The sequence below is a fragment of the Pan paniscus genome, chromosome 16, assembly GCF_029289425.2.
Source record: "Pan paniscus chromosome 16, NHGRI_mPanPan1-v2.0_pri, whole genome shotgun sequence".
In the NCBI taxonomy this organism is placed as follows: Eukaryota; Metazoa; Chordata; class Mammalia; order Primates; family Hominidae; genus Pan; species Pan paniscus.
This window is the reverse complement of record NC_073265.2, coordinates 44,490,993-44,509,748: the sequence shown is the minus strand read 5'-3', so window position 1 is coordinate 44,509,748 and position 18,756 is coordinate 44,490,993. Positions and strand designations below refer to the sequence as shown.

At 37.9% G+C, this 18,756-nt stretch overlaps 1 protein-coding gene across 5 annotated transcripts in view; it reads left to right on the top strand.

Annotated features, from left to right (window-relative positions):
- The window catches only part of RAB27A (RAB27A, member RAS oncogene family), a 91,965-nt gene that overhangs the window by 51,679 nt on the left and 21,530 nt on the right, over positions 1-18,756 (top strand). For 3 of the 5 annotated variants that reach the window (XM_003827866.8, XM_003827864.7, XM_063596653.1), the window contains 3 exons: positions 10,566-10,740; positions 12,759-12,844; positions 14,532-14,635. In XM_003827866.8, coding sequence (XP_003827914.1) covers positions 10,588-10,740; positions 12,759-12,844; positions 14,532-14,635 — 343 coding nt within the window. In that variant the 5' untranslated portion in view covers positions 10,566-10,587. Of the gene's footprint in view, positions 1-7,033; positions 7,123-10,565; positions 10,741-12,758; positions 12,845-14,531; positions 14,636-18,756 lie in introns of all 5 variants that reach the window. The other 2 variants (XM_014341503.6, XM_063596654.1) reach the window with 1 other exon arrangement.

Genomic DNA, 18,756 nt, shown 5'->3' with positions numbered 1-18,756 from the left:
CACTGATAGGAATGCACTTATGAATCTTAGGTTATAGGTGAATATAAAATGCAGTTATCTAATATTCTGAATTTAGATAAAATCAAACTCATCTTTTAATAAGAAACAAGAAAGAATCATATTCCTGTTTCCTTCTACTTTTCAAAGGTGTTAGATTTCCACTTCTCTCCGCCTGAGATTTTGCACAAACAAGATGAGCTCTTTTGTTTATAACATCATTTTTTCCACTCTTGACATATTAGGGAGGGCACAACCATATCTATGCACATCTAGACCAGAAGTTGAGATGAGTAAACTGCACGGAAGACATAGGCTGTCTCCACTTATGGAAATGGGGTTCCTGCTATTGGGCAGTATGCATCTTGCTTTTGAAGTGAAAGTAGCTGTGTTCCACCTCAGGGTGTAGGAATTGTAATGGTCTGTGAGAATTGTGGCCAGGGCTCATTTGGTAAATACAAGTGTCCTTACTCATATATCTTGGTACATTATAAAATGCCTCTTCTAGCCTGCCTCATGCCATGTGACTTCTCTTCCTTGCTTTTGGTGTCTCTGTTATGTGTTTCCTTCCAGAATGCCGGGTATGGGTCCACAATGGCATTATTAAAACAAAAAAAGCAAGAAAAGCCTACTGCTTTTTAACGTTAAACATAAAAGCACTGATAAGGTTTATATTTCTATGCCAGTCATTTGTATATGAACATTTTCTCCAAATCAATCACTGAACAAGGGGATGTTAAATTATATGAAAGAACATGTGGTGTTATAATTCACATAAATGCTGATGTTCTGTGCTATCTGAAAAGTAATAGTTATATTCACCTGCTCCTGTTTCTCTGCAAAAATAATTTTGCACTGCAATAAGTGAAGTCCATAAGCTACATAGGAACACTCAAATATTTAACCATTCTAAAAAATTCAAAATATTTTCAGATAAAAAATTCTTTATAATATACCTTATGTTTCTCTTTATAAAAATTTCTCCTCTTGAGCTCGGGAGTTTGAGACCAGCCTGGGCAACATAGGGAGATGTCATCTCTCCCCAACAACAACAACAACAAAAAGCTGGGCGTGGTGTATGGTGTTGTGCACTGCTGTGATCCCAGCTGCTTGGGAGGCTGAGACTGGAGGATCACATGAGCCCAGGAGGTTGAGGCTGTCTCTTTCTTCTCTACTGAGCTTTATGTGTTTTTTTGTTTTGTTTTGTTTGTTTGTTTGTTTTTTTGAGATGGAGTCTCCCTCTGTCTCCCAGGCTGGAATGCAGTGGTGCTATCTCTGCTCACTGCATCTTCCACCTCCCAGGTTCAAGTGATTCTCCTGCCTCAACCCCGCTGAGTAGCTGGGATTACAGGCACCCATCACCATGCCTAGCCATTTGTATTTTTGTATTTTTAGCAGAGATGGGGTTTCACCATATCAGCCAGGCTGGTCTCGAACTCGTGACCTCAAGTGATCCACCCGCCTCAGCCTCCCAAAGTGCTGGGATTACAGGTGTGAGCCACTGTGCCCGCCCAAGCTTCACACTTTTATTCCTTTTCCATGTTTATTCCTTTTGCATCTTTGTCAAACATGTGACTTAGGATATGAATTTTGATGTCATATTATGTTATGTTTATGAGAGAAGCTTAAAATGTTCAGAAAGATGGACTTATTTGAAAACCCAAAGGCAGGTATAGTTGTTGGGAGAAGTTAAACTGGGACATGGCTAAAACTATAAGGTCTTAGGTAGGCAAGAGTAAGAGATTTTCCACATTGAATATAACTGAGTTGGATCCCCATTGTACCCTGGCACCTAGCATATAATAAGTATTCAATCAATATTTATTGAATGAAGGAAAAAGAGAGAGGGCCAGAAGTGTCCTTACAGAGACATGATGTCAGAGAAAATAATGTTTTTTTTTTGTTTTTTTTTTTTTTTTTTTGGGATAGAGTCTCGCTGTGTCGCCCAGGCTGTAGTGCAGTGGTGTGATCTTGATGTTATTCTCTTGCCTCAGCCTCCCAAGAAGCTGGGATTACAGGTGCCTGCCACCATGCCCAGCCAATTTTTTGTATTTTTAGTAGAGACAGGGTTTCACCATGTTGGCCAGGCTGGTCTTGAACTCCTTACTTCAGGTGATCCACCCTCCTCGGTCTCCCAAAGTGCTGGGATTACAGGTGTGAGCCACTGCACCTGGCCTAAAATAATCTTATTTGAGAGGAAAATACTTATTTGAGAGAAAAAGGGGCTGAGCAATTCTACAGGTAAATGAAAAATTTCATGATTGCTCTGCTTGCTTTTCATTTTGAAACCATAGGAAAGAAAGATGATTTATGGGATATGGTACAAGTATTAAGAAGAGTTATTTTTTTTTCTTGGATTTGCAATGACCAACAAGAAGCAGACAAGCTCCCAATTTATGACTTCTGTCCTTGGCAGAGCCCATCAGGATGAAGGGCTTCTTGATAGAGGGACTCCGAGCACAGAAGTACAGATCCCTCAACCCAACCTCTCTGAGAGCCCAAGCCTTAATTGTAAAGCATTTTATCACTGCTATAACTGCTGGCACTGAAGAAAACTTTTGTTTCTTGAATTCAAGCAGCTGTAACTGAGGTTTCTCGCTCTGAAGGAAGGAATACAGACAGAAGAAAAATATGCATACATGACTAGAATTTAGGAGACATGAGATCTAGATTAGCCCCATGTCTAACTAGCTGGTTTATTTCAGACTATTCATTTGCCTTCTCTGGGTTTCAGTTTCCTCTTCTGGAAATTAGAGCATTCAACTGATGGGTACTCCTAGGTCTGAAATTACCAAAAATCACCCAGATACAACTCATTCTTAGATTGGAATGCCAAGGTAGATTTTGTGATGGATAGGGCACCCCCAAATCATTGTACTTAACTTAAATGTCTTTCTATGATTTTTCTGAAGGTTCAGGTACTGGTTACATTAAGAATAGGTTATAAAATTACATGCCTTGCTAATGAAGAACTTGGTGAAACTATTAATAATAGTATTTTTAATAAGTCTCAATTATTGAACACTTAGCACAGGGCAAACAATGTGCTAAAAGCTTTCTGTGGGCTATCTCACTTAGTCCTTAAAACAACCCAATGAGATTAGTACTGTTATTATCTCCATTTTACAGTTTAAAGAATAAGGCTTAGTATAAAAAACTCGGGTCAGATCATACAAAGTAGAAAAGTCAGAATTTGAACTCAAGCCTATTTGCCATCACACTGAGAAAACATCACTCTCTATATGGTATGAGTCTTGTCCAGACATGAAGTTCTTTTTAAGGATGATGAGCAGATAAAATAAAATCAAGTATATTTATTACATGTTGCTGTTCAGTTAATATTATTCCTCCCCTTTCTTTTGCTCTGTACTAAATATGAGTAATAGAGGGAAAATTTGGCTTTCAGAAAATGGCTGACCTATCTAGAGTAGTTTTAGAATGATTCTGCCTAATAGTGGGGGATCCTAAGGTTGGAGTCTATGATTCACTTTAATATGACACTTCATGGAAAATCTGGGCTGTGATATGTCTGTGTGTGTGTAGCAGAGAGAGAGAGAGAGGGAGAAATAGAACTAGATCTTTCCCTTTGCTCTTAACTAAATCTACTCTCTTCTATCTTATTTCCTAAAAAACACTTAAAAAGTATTTTTAAAAACATTTAAAAATCTTTAAGTGTTTTTTCCTTCAACTTAAGTTCAGGGGTACATGTGCAGTTATTTTTATTTATTAAATAAATTTATTTAAAGATGGGATGTTAATCTGTTGCCCAGGCTACAATGTAGTGATGTGAGCATATCTTACTGCAGACTTGAACTCCTGGGCTTAAGCAATCCTCCTGCCTCAGCCTCCCAAGTAGCTAGGACTACAGGCTAATGCCACCACACCTGCCTAATTAAAAAAAAAATTATATATATATATATATTAAGAAATAGGTCTTGCTAGTTGCTTGGGCTAGTCTTGAACTCCTGACGTCAAGCCATCCTTCTGCCTCAGCCTCCTCAGTCACTGGTATTACAGGTGAAAATATGTTTTATTTTAAAAATAAGGAAGATGATAGACTTTCTCTCACCAGGCAATTAACACCACATAGTACATGTTGAGGAAATGGGTGTTCCTTGCTTTCTATTGTTAATCTGATGATAGTGAGGGTGGAGAGCACTTTGAAAAAATATTTGTATAAGGAGGAGAGAGAGAAGTGAGCTGAATAAGAAAGTCTTTTGCATATCCCAAATTAAGGTCATTCTTGACTTTTTAGAAGATATTTCCTTGAGGTAGACAGCACTTTTCTCAAGGCAGTACAGAGTTTAAATATATAACCTTGGCTTCAAATACTCTTAGCAGATCCTTATTTTTAAAAATTAATTTTTGGTTTAGGGGCTCAATGTACTTTCTTATACTTCTAGGAAAGAAAAGAACATTGCCTGCATATTGACGCTTGGAAGCCAGATTGCTGGATGCTGCTGCTAATAACAGCTAATACTTACATAGGACTTACTATGTCCTGTGCACTGTTCCAAACTTTGTGTGTATACACTAGCTCAGTCCTCACAATAGCCCTCAGAAATAGCTTTATTATTGTGCTTCATTGAGTCTAAAATATATTGATGATGCATTCTTGACCTTGCTAGAAGATGCTAACAAAAAGCCTTCACACAACTGTATCTCTATTGCAATTGCAATAATAGCAATTGCAAGATGTCTTGGATTGTAAGGCTGAAATGTAAGATGCACCCCAATTTTAAAGAAGTTAAAATAAGAAAGCATGTTAGAATTGATAAAATAGAATCTCTTTCCTGTTTTACAGATGAGGAGCCCAAGGCAAAAGAGACTAAATAAATTTTCCAAAGTTACATGACTGGACTCAAATACAGGTGGCTTGGTTGTAGAGTTTCTGCCTTTAACCTCCATTTTTTTTCCTGTCTCTCAACAATAGATTGGAATTGCGCCCATGCTAATATGTGGGTAGACTGGCCAAGACTCAGTTACTTATGCCCTCACTGAAGCACTTATGATAGAACAGCTCTAGATCTTTCTGAGGGAGTCAGTGTATATGCTATGTATAGGGCAGTGATGAGGATTGTTGTGCTAATGCATGTAAAGTGCTTGACATGTGGGCATCTGACCTAGGTTTCAGACCCATTTTCAGCAAGAGAGTATCAGAGGGAAGCCCTTGTGAACCGGCTTCCCAAACCTCAGTAGGCTGGAGTACAAGCAGGAAATGGTGAGCATACAACGTTGTTTGGGTGCCCCAAATGTCAAATTCTGGTACTGTGTGTTCTCACTGTTTACTCCTTCCTGAAATGAAATGCCAACACGAAAATCATTTACGTTATTAGATTTCTGTATTTGAGGAGTGGAGTATTTTCTTTCTGGAAAACAGGCCCTAGGAATACTACTCAGGACTTGAATAATAAGAGAACAAAAATTATTTATATGAAAATATACCATCAATTGAGACTTAACATTAAATTGTCTTCACCTAGTAGTGATAAGTAGTGATGAGAAAGCCACGTATGGACTTGCAGGATGGAGGTAGGAGTATAGTCTGCTATAGACTAGAATGATTTTCTGCTGAAAGATGGGGTAATTCCACTAACTCCAGGCTTTCACTAATTGGACTGCAAGCTCAGATAAGAAGGCTGTCACCCTCAACACCATGCCCAAACCTTGAAAGATCTGTTATTTTGAAAACCTGCCTGCCCCCAACTCCCTTTATTTCTCTGAAATTTTCTTATTCTTTGGAATTCTGGTCTCTTTTAACCCAGACCAGCCTGGTCAGCGTGATCAGTTTTGAACAAACTCTAGACAGCCTCCAAATTTGCTAAAGGTTTTCCCCAATCAGAATCTTCATTGTTGGGTCATGGGTGAATGTTTTGTTGCCAGGTCTTTCAGGTAAAATGGGAGGCGAATTCTCAACCCAGGAAGCCTGTGTCACTCATCACATCTTTCCCTGTTATCTGTCATCTTCTCCTATGCCAGTGCTCCTTTCTCCCAATCCTTTACTGTACTCGAACACATACATGCTGTTCGAGTGTGATGATACAGTATATAATGGTGGAGATAAATTTTTGGATACAGAATATCTACAAATGAGGTAATTTAAAAATAAAATTTTAAGTTTGTTGGTTTGGCACAAGTTTTAAACACCAAACTGTTGTTTTTGATGCTTCTGATTGTCATTTTACATTTCTAGTTTTGAACTGTTTGAACATCTGAAATTAATTTGAAACATTTCAGACTGTTTTGAACCAGTCTATATTGGTCTAAACCAGTAAAAACAATTTTATAGATAACTATAGTTATCAAACTAGTTTCCAGCAGTTTAATAGAGGTAGAACCAGTGTGACTCAATTGAAAGTAGATTTAATTTGTCAGCACAGTTTGATTCAGTAAAATATACTCAGAACCAACTAAAACTTTTAGAAGCCTGTCAGAACCTGCATGTCCAAGTCAGAGCCTATTTGAACTAGCTAAAACCAGTCTGAAGCAATTAAAGCTAATTACAATGAGACTCCAGTAATTTTGGTTAGATATATCAGGTTTTAGCCAAAGTCAGAAAGTAGTTTTGTAGGAGAACCTCTTTTAACTCACCGTAAAATAATATGAACCAGATTCTTTTGAACAACTATGAACTTGCTAAAATGGATGGGTGTATTTTATATGGATTTGAACCTCTTTTTAAGTTGATCAGAACTCTTTTGAAGTAAACATATCTGTATTAAATGAATTGCAAATGGTTAGAACCAGCCAAAAAGGATCAGAATTATTTGAAAGTGATCTTTGTTGACTCAGCCGACCACTTTGAGCCAGTTAGCAATCGTTTGTGCTAGAAAGACATGTTTTAAGCTGGCCAGAGTCAATCTGAAATTTGTTCTAGATCTTCAGTCCCAGTCTTAACGTCCACAATGGGGAGAATAAAGTGAGCTAACAGTTAAGTACCCAGTATATGCCAACCATTGTGCTGGGCACTCCATAAACAGTATCTCATTGAATCCTCAGAATAATGGTGTGAGGTAGTGTATATTCTTTTTTATAGAACAGAAACCTGGAAATCTAAGGCTCAAAGACATCCAAGTAATTGGTATCTGGGAGATTTGGGATTCAAACCCAGCTCTGCTTGACTTGGTGAGTTTCCTATTAGGTTACCTTGTAAGATACCTTACTACTGGTCACTTTAAAGCCCAATGTGCATTTATAACAAAAATGAGTAATGGATATGAAGCTTGGGGTAGAATAGGCATTGGACTTGGAGCTAGGAGATCTAGATTCTAGATCGTGCAAATCAGTCTACCTCTCTGGGTTCTGTTTTACCCTTTAGAAAACTGAACCCAGAGAGTGGAAGGTCTGAACATTTATTTTCAGATCAAGAAAGCAGATAATTGTCTTAAAGATACAATCTGAAAAGTGCAAACTATGATTAATATTGATGGTGGTGTCTATACCTTCAATTTGTGGTATTTGGTTTGTTAACAGTCCCTTTATGATTACTTGGCCAGTATTGCTATTGTGAATAGAAAACAAAACTCATGAAGATCATTTGTAGACTTACATGTGTGATTACCCATGGAAATGAAACACATTAGAGATAGTTTCATTTAAGTCTTTGAATTCCACTTAAGTGAGTTCAGAGAATTCTAGAATATGATGCCATTGGTGACAGCATTTTTTCCTGAACCCTAAGTGATGTAAAAAACAGTTATACCAACTTTTTTTTCAAATTAAAAATAAATAGGAAATAAGGTAGTCACAGTGTCTTCTTGCATCATTCTCACTGCAGGATCGGTATTGTTATCTGCTGCTCCATTCAGTTTGAGGGGAAGCCCTCAAATGAGTCAACATTATCTGGACTTGCTTTTCAATTCTTAGCTCTTATTTCCAATAACTTAGAGCCAGGTGTGATGCTGTGATGTGACGTGCTATAATGTTGATGTCCAAGTTGTCGTTTTTTGGAGAGGAATTCTGTTATATGTCATTAATACTGGTGACCTACACTTGCAAATATCCAAGCTATAAAGACAGGTAAGGCATCATCTGTGAAGTGTCACTCTTTATAGTGTGCAAATAGAATTTTGAATGTTTGTAGAGGCTCTGCCCTTATCCACGGGCTAGCCATACCTGAAACGTGAGGTTGCAGATCTGCACTGAAGCACTCTGAGGAAACACACTGCAGTGGCTCTTGGGGCTCAGCATTCAGGAGTTTTCAGCATAAGGTGAGTCCCCAAGTTGAGGATGGGGTGAGGGAGGCAACACTGAAAACCAGTAAATATTCTTCTCTGAGTTTTTATTAATTTTATGGATACATAGAAATAGTCCTACAGGAAGCACTGAATATGGCAGCCAAGTTTCTGGATATGGGGCTGGGTAAAAAGGGGATAACGCCGGGAGTCAGTAGCATCTAATGTAGGACATCTGGCATGTGTATAGATGGATAAATATGTATGTTTGAATAGTCATGTAGAGTCGTCAGCGTTAATGAGATAGCTAGTTGTTTTTATGATTTTCAGGAGAGTTTATTGGCATTGGCGGGGGAAACGGAGAGAGGTTGGTTAATGTGTACAAGCATATGGTTAGATGGAAAGAATAAGTTCTAATGTTCAACAGTAGACTAGGGTGACTATAGTTAACAAAAATGTATTGTGTATTTTAAAATAGCTAGAAGAGAGGACTTGAAATGTTCTCAATGCATAGAAATGATAAATACTCGAGGTAATAAATACCCTAAATACCTTCATGTGATCATTACATTCTATGCATGTAACAAAATATTACATGTACCCCATAAAAATATACAAATATTATGTATCAATAAAATTTTAATGAAAAAGTAAACCTCCCCTGGAGAGAGATCCCATTTCTAGTTGGACTGATATTTTGGGTTTGAATCTATTTAGAAGGTAAATACAAATCATGAAAAGTGCTGATTGCAAAGAACCAAAAATAGCCGTGGTTAGGTATTGCTGATATAAATGAATTTTTCTTCTTTAAGGTAGACTTTTGTTTTAGTCGGTACTGAAGAGCTGAATTTTTAGCAGTTCTTGATAGAATACCAGGTAAATATAGGTAAGCGAGCCCTTGGTTGTGGCACTATGGTCTCTGAGCAGTGACTGTTCAAATCTGGAACTCAGTTCCCAAGTGAGCAGTGATACTCTAGAGAAGTCTGACTTAATATGTAGTACATATTAATAGTAATATGTAAGGAAGCAGGGACTAAATTTACTTGTGAAATAACAGTGTCTTTGAAGGAACCGTAATAACATGTGAAAATGAATAGAATAAATGAAATTGCCTAGATGTCCATGTAAAAAGAGAGAAAAGGCAAGGTTCTAGCACTAGGAGACTTTCTTTTCTTTCTTTTTTTAAATTTCCATAGGTTTTTGGGGAACAGGTGGTGTTTAGTTACATGGATAAGTTCTTTAGTGGTGATTTCTGAGATTTTGGTGCACCCATCACCCAAGCAGTGTACACTGTATTCAATCTGTAGTCTTTTATCCCTCACCCGCCTCCCACCCTTTCCCCCCGAGTCCCCAAAGTCCATTGTATCATTCTTATGCCTTTGCTTCCTCATAGCTTCACTCCCACATATGAGTGAGAACATATGATGTTTGGTTTTCCATTCCTGACTTACTTCACTTAGAATAATTGTCTTCAATTCCATCCAGATTGCTGTGAATGCCATTATTTCGTTCCTTTTTGTGGCTGAGTAGTATTCCATGGTGTGTGTATATATATACAGATAAAAAAATTGTGGTGTACCACAATTTCTTTATCTACTCATTGACTGGTGAGCATTTGGACTGGTTCCTTATGTTTGCAATTGCAAATTTTAGCACTAGGAGACTTTGAAAAAGGAGGGGAAATTGGAACCGCTTGCACTCTAATGATTACTGTTATTCCTTATAACATTCTCCTTCCTCTGTTTTTCTTGTATTAGTTTTTGTTCTATATGGTCTACAGATAAGACTTAGTGACTGTTACCTTCTTGTTGATTATCATTCCCACTTGAAATTTTTGTCCTAATGGTACTATAATATGTATGCTTTTATTTTTATTTTTATTTTTATTTATTTTTTTATTTTGAGACAGAGTTTTGCTCTTGTTGCCCAGGCTGGAGTGCAATGGCACGATCTTGGCTCACTGCAACCTCCACCTCCCAGGTTCAAGTGATTCTCCTGCCTCAGCCTCCTGAGTAGCTGGGATTATAGGCATGCACCACCATGCCTGGCTAATTTTTGTATTTTCAGTAGAGATGGGGTTTCTCCATGTTGGTCAGGCTCGTCTCGAATTCCCAACCTTAGGTGATCTGCCCACCTTGGCCTCCCAAAGTGCTGGGATTACCTGTGTGTTAAATTAAAACTACACTGTTAATTACTATTTCAATAGCTTCTCATCTAGCTAGTTATTAGGTCTTCAAGGATGGTGAACAATATGTATGTAACTCTCTTTTCATACAACCCGTAGACATACAGGTTAACATTAGGTGTTAAACTGAATATTGTTGTCACTTTTTTAATGGATAATTAATGTTTTCTAATGGATTTTAATTAAAAAATTTTGTGTGTATTTTACAGGTGAACTACTGAGTTCTTCATTATGTCTGATGGAGATTATGATTACCTCATCAAGTTTTTAGCTTTGGGAGACTCTGGTGTAGGGAAGACCAGTGTACTTTACCAATATACAGATGGTAAATTTAACTCCAAATTTATCACAACAGTGGGCATTGATTTCAGGGAAAAAAGAGTGGTAAGTTCTATATCCTTCTATGTAAAAATGTAATCGTTAAGTCAACATTTGCTGGTCTGTTTAGTTTACTTTGTAGGAATTAGGAGGACAAAGGTTGGGATCTGAAATTAAAGGTACATATGAAAGTGAGTTATGTTCAATCCAGGCAACATGATTGAAAAGGCTGTGCTGACAGCACTTCATATAAAACCAGGCAGACAAAGTGGAAGTGGACAGTTCTTTAAAATGTCACCTTGGTACTCTTTTGGCTTGTATCTTCCCTCTGAACTCCGAAAGTTATTTGTCTACCTTTGTCTTGAAGCCTGCCAACCACCTTGCCCCTCATACTCTTGTTTTATGGGCTGTGTCTTCCACCTTTGGTATCTTATTATTTTTAATGGCATTTCTCCTAATAAAGTCTCAGCAGTTCCACATGGAACACTAACTGGCAGAACTTATCACTGCTGCCAGGAGGGTGAGGTTGGAGTAGGAGTGGGGAATGCCAGTAGTGAATGTGATGTTCTGCAGAATGTTGAAGGGAGAAATTTTATTTATTTATTTTTTAAGGACTTTGAGACTGAAAGTTATTCTAGTGTTGGAGGGGAAGGCAGAAGGTCATGGTGTCACAGTTGCAGATGAGGAAAGATGGCCTTCTCCTTAGACTACATTTCTTGTTGAAAAATCCATTGTTGGCCTGAAGCAGGTAAACAAGTGGTCAGGAAATTAATGACAAAGGTCCTTTAATGGATCATATTCTGTCAGGGGGAAAGGTCCCTGGCTTTTAAGACAGAAGAACATTCCCTTTTGCCCATTCTAGTATTTTATTCTACTACCAGAGAGGCTTATAGAGATTAAGACCCACTGAATAACAATAGGGCCCTAATGAAATTTTTAGTATTGACGTGTAGTTGATAGAATCTACATATATGTATGTGATTATTTTTGTTGGTTACTTATTGTATAACTTAAAAAATAGATTTGTTGAGATATAATTCACAAAAAAAGGAAATCCATCCATCTAAAGTATAAAATTCGGTGGTTTTTAATATATTCGGAGTTGTGTGGCCATCACAGCCATTCATTTTTAGAATAGTTTCATCACTTTAAAAAGAAACCTCATACCTATTAGCAGGCATTCCTCTATGAATTTTCTATCAATGGCTTCTGCACACACCATATAAATGGAATAATATATGGCCTTTTGTGTCTGGCTTCTTACACTCAGCCTGATGTTTTCAAGGATCTTCCATGTTGTAGCATGTATCAGGACTTCATTACTTATTATAGCTACATAATATACTGAAGAGCTGAATTTTTAGCAGTTCTTGATAGAATACCAGGTAAATATAGGTAAGCGAGCCCTTGGTTGTGGCACTGTGGTCTCTGAGCATAATATTCTATTGTATTGATATACCATTTTGTTTATCCTCAGTGAATTAATGCAGAAACAGAAAATCAAATGCCACATGCATTCTCACTTATAAGTGGGAACTAAACAATGGGTACGCATGGACATAAAGACAGAAACAGTAGACACTAGGGACTCCAAAAGGGGGAAGGGAGTGGGACAGGGGCTGAAAAACTACTTATTCGGTACTACATTCACTGGGTGATGAGTTCAATAGATGCTCAAACCCCAGCATTATGCAATCTATCTACGTAACAAGCCTGCACATGTACCCCCTGGTTAAACAAACAAAAAAGATGAGATTGGGAAAAGCCATAGAAATGTAATATTTCCTGAAACTAGTGACCCAAGAGAACTTTGAGGAAAGGTAAACTAATTATTATATTTTATACAAGTTGTTTTGTATTCATATTTTACAATATATTTTTAAGATATATGTATGTATTTCAATATAACTTATTACATTACCTGGATATAATTATTTGACATAAATACAAACATGGTTGTATTCCAGATGGCATTCTCTTTGGAATTTTAGATGTCTTTGGGATTTGTACTGAACAAAAAGGTGAGAAGTGTTCACTGGTGTTAGAAGTTCTCTTTTGTTTTCTCTTTCACTTTGCTGTTTTAGGTGTACAGAGCCAATGGGCCGGATGGAGCCATTGGCAGAGGCCAGAGAATCCACCTGCAGTTATGGGACACAGCAGGGCAGGAGAGGTATGAGATCTTCAGTTATGTGCTCCTTACTGAAGGAAAGGGAAAAATAGTTACATTCTTCAAACAGTGACCTGAGCAGGAAAAAGCCAGCCAATTCGTTGGTTTGCACTTGAATGCTGCCAAATTAGCAGGAAATTTGTCAGTCTGAGTTGAGAATGGTGGCCTTATTTCATACAAGGTCAAGGGAGAGGTTAGGATTCTTACTTGTGGACTTTTTTCTTTTCCTTCTTTTAATTTTTTTTGCTTAGATACTTTGCTCCATTTCCTTTTGCTATTTACTCAACCACAAGAAAGCGGCCAAGTTACATGCATTATTCTTACCTGATTGTTGAAACCTAGTGGGATATCTGGTTGGAATTAATTCATATGACCAGGGGTTACTTGACCAAAATAAGCCACATGAAATCTTGATATAAAGTTGCTTTCAGTTAGCTAGAACTTCTGTTTTCTTTCACAGCCACCTTGAAGGATTTTGTTTTTTAACTTTTTATTATGGAAAACTTCAAGGATATTCAAAAGTGGAAGGATTATATGATAAACCCGTGTACCCATTACTCAGCTTCAACAATTATGAAATTGTGGCCAACAGAATTTCATTTATACCCCTTACCTCTTCTCACCCCCACCCCCTTACCATATAATTTGGAAGCAAATTCCAGACATTATATTATTTCATTTTTAATACTTGTGGTAATGTAGCTCTAAAAGATAAGAGCTCTTTTTTGTTTTTTTTTTGGGTGGAGTTTCATTCTTGTTGCCCAGGCTGGCGTGATCTCAGCTCACCGCAACCTCTACCTTGCTGGTTCAAGTGATTCTCGTGCCTCAGCCTCCCGATTAGCTGGGATTACAGGTGTGCACCACTACACACAGCTAATTTTGTATTTTTAGTAGAGATGGGGTTTCTCCATGTTGGTCAGGCTGGTCTCTAACTCCTGACTTCAGGTGATCTGCCCGCCTTGACCTCCCAAAGTTCAGGGATTACAGGTGTGAGCCATGGCCCCTGGCCAAGAACTCTTTTTAATAAAAACATTGATTAAAAGTATTTGAGAAAAACCTAATATTGCTGATTAGATGACAAATTCATACCAATATTTTCTTCCCTGGAGCCTGCCTGTCAGTTACAGGTTTTACATATAGGCAAAGACGAGAGGAAACTGACTGGTGATAGGGTGGGGTTGGGGGTGGGGAGAGAGAGAGAGAAGACAGGGAAGACAGAAGGATAAAGCCTTGGAAGGCAGAGTACCAAGGCAGAATAAGGTCTGAGTCAAGAGATTCTTACCTTCAAGCCAGACAAATGGCTATGAGAGATAAGAGATCTGTGCATATTCTGAAATTAAAAGATCATGGAACACATTGTAATGTCAAGTCAAGCTTTCACAATAGGAAAACATACACTATATTGCTTTTGGCCAAATTAACTCATAATTGTACATAAATTCTTGGCTGAGACTAAGATCACAAGCTGGTTCTTGTCATCCCTCTCCAGCAGGCTCGGTTTTCAAATCGCATGGTCTGTTAACACTTAAACTGATATAAGTGATAAATAACTATCCTATATACTTTTGAAATATCACCATGTAGCTTGTTATTGGTAAACTTTTGTAAGAGGCTGAAGGCATTGCTTGTAGTTTTATATTTCAGGAGTGGGGCCGTAGTTTAACTGACCATTCTGCTTTTATGTTCCTAGGTTTCGTAGCTTAACAACAGCGTTCTTCAGAGATGCTATGGGTTTTCTTCTACTTTTTGATCTGACAAATGAGCAAAGTTTCCTCAATGTCAGAAACTGGATAAGTAAGTGTTATTGTTCCCCAGTGTCCTGCTACACAGTCCCCTCTTATTTATAGAATGCCCTCTTATGCTCTACTTCTGTGACAAATTGTTTTGGAGGAGATCTTAGTGCAAATACTATTTTAAGGAGCAAGGTTTTTAGTTTAGGGACAAAGATAATTGAAATACTCTGCTTCTCCCTGGTACTGATAACTTTGATTTGTTGAGTACTTCCTGTGCTCCACGTACAAGGCAGCACTTTATGTGTGCTCTCCTCTTCAGTCTATCCCACAGAAGAGACTCTTATTCCCATTTCATAGATGAGGAAGTAGAAGCCTAGAGAAGTTAAATCTCTAAGTATCTGCTTGTCTATTGTATGCTATCAATTCTTCTATCATCTCTGGACATTAAATGGGTATTACATAGATGCAGATAGCTTTTAAAGACTTAATGGATCATACCCCTGGCTTCATGTCTTTTCTGTGCTTAGAGTCCCCTTCTAGCTTTTAGGGTTAGAGCATCTTTCAGGAGGATTCTGCCATGGAAAACTCTACAACTGCATTGGTAAAAGTGGTCACCAGTGCAATATATGTCAACCTTTATTTTGGAGAGATTTTAACCTCCTAAATGATTGGTTCATAGCCATTTAGAATTCTGCCACTTGACTGCATAACAGCTTTCAAATGTATATTTTCCCTGTTTGGTCATGTTAGTGTAACCCTAGAGAATCTATTAGGGAAGGCTGTAATATTAAATTCTTAACATCTAAATCTTTAAAACACTGATTTAAAAAGATCTGCTACTTAAACATTACTGTTTTGGGATTATGAAAGGGTAATTGACTGTAGTTTTGATAGTAGAAAAGCTTAGATTAAAAATGAGTTTAAAAATAATTTAGTGCACTGTGGTTTTCACATACTTTGTATCTGATCCTCACAATCACCTTGGGCAAAGATTCGGGTCAGTGTTGTGTCCTTATTTCAGGAGAAGGACATTGAGCCTTAAAAAGTAATAGACTTATCCAAGGATATGAAGCTTTGGCTTTCCTTTTTAATGGCCTTTTTTTTGCCCGTTCTCAAGTCAGTTGGCCACTAAGAGTTGAAGAGCTATTAATTACTTTAAATATGAGTTCCCCAAATATAGTAATGCTTACTGGGGCTTCACTTCGCTAGATGCCTGGCTAAGTTGCCTCATTATTTCCCTTGTAGCTGAATGACAGTGGCTGTTTATGGTCTCTTACTCTCAGCCCGTGTTCATCATCCCTCCTTTGCATCATCAGAACAAGTTCTGGGGCTTTTTAAAATCAACTATTTTATAAGGATCACTAGAGAGTGTGCATAGAATCTTAGCATCAAAAAATAACGCACCTGTTTTTCATAGGTAGACACTAAAACTCTGAGACATTAGATAAATATTGCCTATCTTGGCTAACTAGTTGGATAAAGAACAAAATTATGTGAAAATATGTATACATATGTATGTATTTTGTTTTGTTTTCCTTAGAGAGTAAAAGAATCCTTATTGCTCAGTTAGGTAAAGAACACTTATACGTATTGAAGATTTTATATATTTAATAGAAAGTATTCTCCACCCCCTACCATTTAAACAAAAAGGTGTAATGTTCAGTGTCAGAAGTGGCAATATCAAATCTTAATTAGGAATAAACATTTGTTAATTATCTGTACTTTTATTTTTTTCTTCTTCCTGTCAGCCTTTTGAGTATTACAATGATCATTCATTCTTTTTTTTTTTTTTTTGAGATGGAGTTTCTACTCTTGTTGCCCTTGCTGGAGTGCAATGGTGCAGTCTCGGCTCACTGCAACCTCTGCCTCCTGGGTTCAAGCAATTCTCCTGCCTCAGCCTCCCGAGTAGCTGGGATTACAGGCGCACACCAACACCCCCAGCTAATTTTTGTATTTTTGTACAGATGGGGTTTCACCCATTTCCCGGGGTTTCATCCAACTCCTGACCTCAGGTGATCCACGCGCCTCAGCCTCCCAAAGTGCTGGGATTACAGGCGTGAGCCACAGTGCCCGGCCCATTTCTTATTTTTTAATAAAAATAATAGCTTAATACACACAAATACACACTCACACACACACACAAATACATAAAAATCAGTGGTGAGTGCCAGAACACAGTGTTGCATTAAAGAAGTAGCTGACTCGTGGGCCCTGATTGGCTTGGGAGAGAAGAGCAGGTCTATATACCCTCCCCTTTCCCTTTGCTCCTTGCAGACCCCTCCCTCTCACTCAATCTCTCCATGCCCTCTTGAGAAGGGTGATAAAAGTCTAAAGTAAGCCCCACTCAGATGAGGAGACAGAACAGAGGCTGAGTCTTCTGGGCCTGGATTGAAATCTGAAAGGAATTTGGTAGTGTGGTAGTCACTGTCCTGTCTTCCTGGAGTTCAGAGGAGTAAGCAAGTCATGCCCAGAGTCACTCTTCATCCAGTGCTAGTGTGTTTCCTAAGGAAACTTTAAAGTAGCCTACATTTCTAAACTTTCTTCTGTAGAGTCACATAAGTGGTGCAAAAACCCAACAGTATATATTTTACATATTTTTACTTCTTTATTTTTTATTCCCATTATTCTCTCTGTCTGAAAAACCCTTTCCACACCTGCCCCCATTTTTTAACCAACTGGAGTTCTGCTTATTCTTTAAAACCTAGCAAAGATGGCCTCTGTGAGATTTTCTGTAATAAACTTAGTTGTGTTAGATGTTTTCCCTCCTTTTAACCCCTGCTACATTTTATACTGTGTATAGGGTCCTTATTACATCCAGTATCAGACTGTAGTTGTTTATGTAGGTGACTTTTTTCTTAGTGAAGTTTTTAAAATAACTGATTAATTTGCTTTTTAGATAAGCACAATCTTAGTAGAAAAATTAGGAAAAATGAGACAAAAAGAAGAAATCACCAATAATCACACTTCCTAGACTACCCAAAATAAATACTGTTAACCATAATTACTGGTGATACTTACATGCTCTTCTAAATGCTTTAATATATTAACTTAGTAGTTCTCAAATGTGAATGTGCATCTCAGTCACCTGGAGGACTTTTTAAAACACAGATTTCTAGCCCCATTTCCAGCATTCCTGATTCAGTAGAGCTGGAGCGGGACCTGAGACTTGCATGTCAACAAATTCTTAGGTTATGCTAAGGCTGGTGGCTCACAGTCTTTACCTGCAGAATCACTGGATTAATTCATTTTAATCCTTACCTTGACTGTATAAAGTAAGTAGTATCATTATCACCATTTACAGATGGGGAAATTGAGGCAGTCAAATAACTTCATCAGGGTCACACAGCTAGTAAATGGCAGAGCCAGGATTCATCCCTAGGTACACTGGATCCTGAGTCTGTGCTCATAGCATGACACCGGGCATGGACCTATAACACCTTATAAGGCATTAACAGAGCACAGAGCCACTCTGGAGACCAGAAAGATAATGAGGTAACCATGAAGCAAGTCTCGAAGGAAGGTTGTGGTTAAGTATTCAACGATGTGGGAACAGCATGTGTAACAACCTGGAGGAAAGAAAGGGCATGGCTTTTCATGAAATGGTACACAGTTTAGTCTCTCCTCTGTAGGTCTTATTACCCCAGTTGCCCCAGGAGGGCAAAGAACTGTTGTGAAATTCCATGCAGAGTATCAGGCCTGTGCTAATGCTCAGTAAACACCTGCCTACTTGACTTTCTCATGATAAGATATGATGAACACGACTTCATAATGAGGAACTAAAATGTCCACACTTTTCTGGTTAACCATGATGAAAAAATAAATTAGGCCATAAACTTTGAAGTATGTCTTACTGTGAACGTTTAGGCCTTAATTTTATTCTGGGGTGTGATGGGTAAGAAATGAGGTGTTATTTTCCTACTTTGAAAGATTAAACTATTTAGCTTAGTGAAGCTCTTTGGTTTGAGTCAATTGCTTTTTATAATTGTGCCTATTTGCAGGTTTTCAGGTGAAATAAATGCTGCAGAATAAGAATTATAGTCCTCTGCTTCCACTTGGCTCTGGTGACAGAATCACTTACTGTTTATTCTGGGTCTTTTCTTCTCATTGAAGCCTGTATCTTGTTTGTTTTAAATGAGTTGATTCTGCCCTAGGATAATAGAAAAATGTGAAAAACATTTTGGA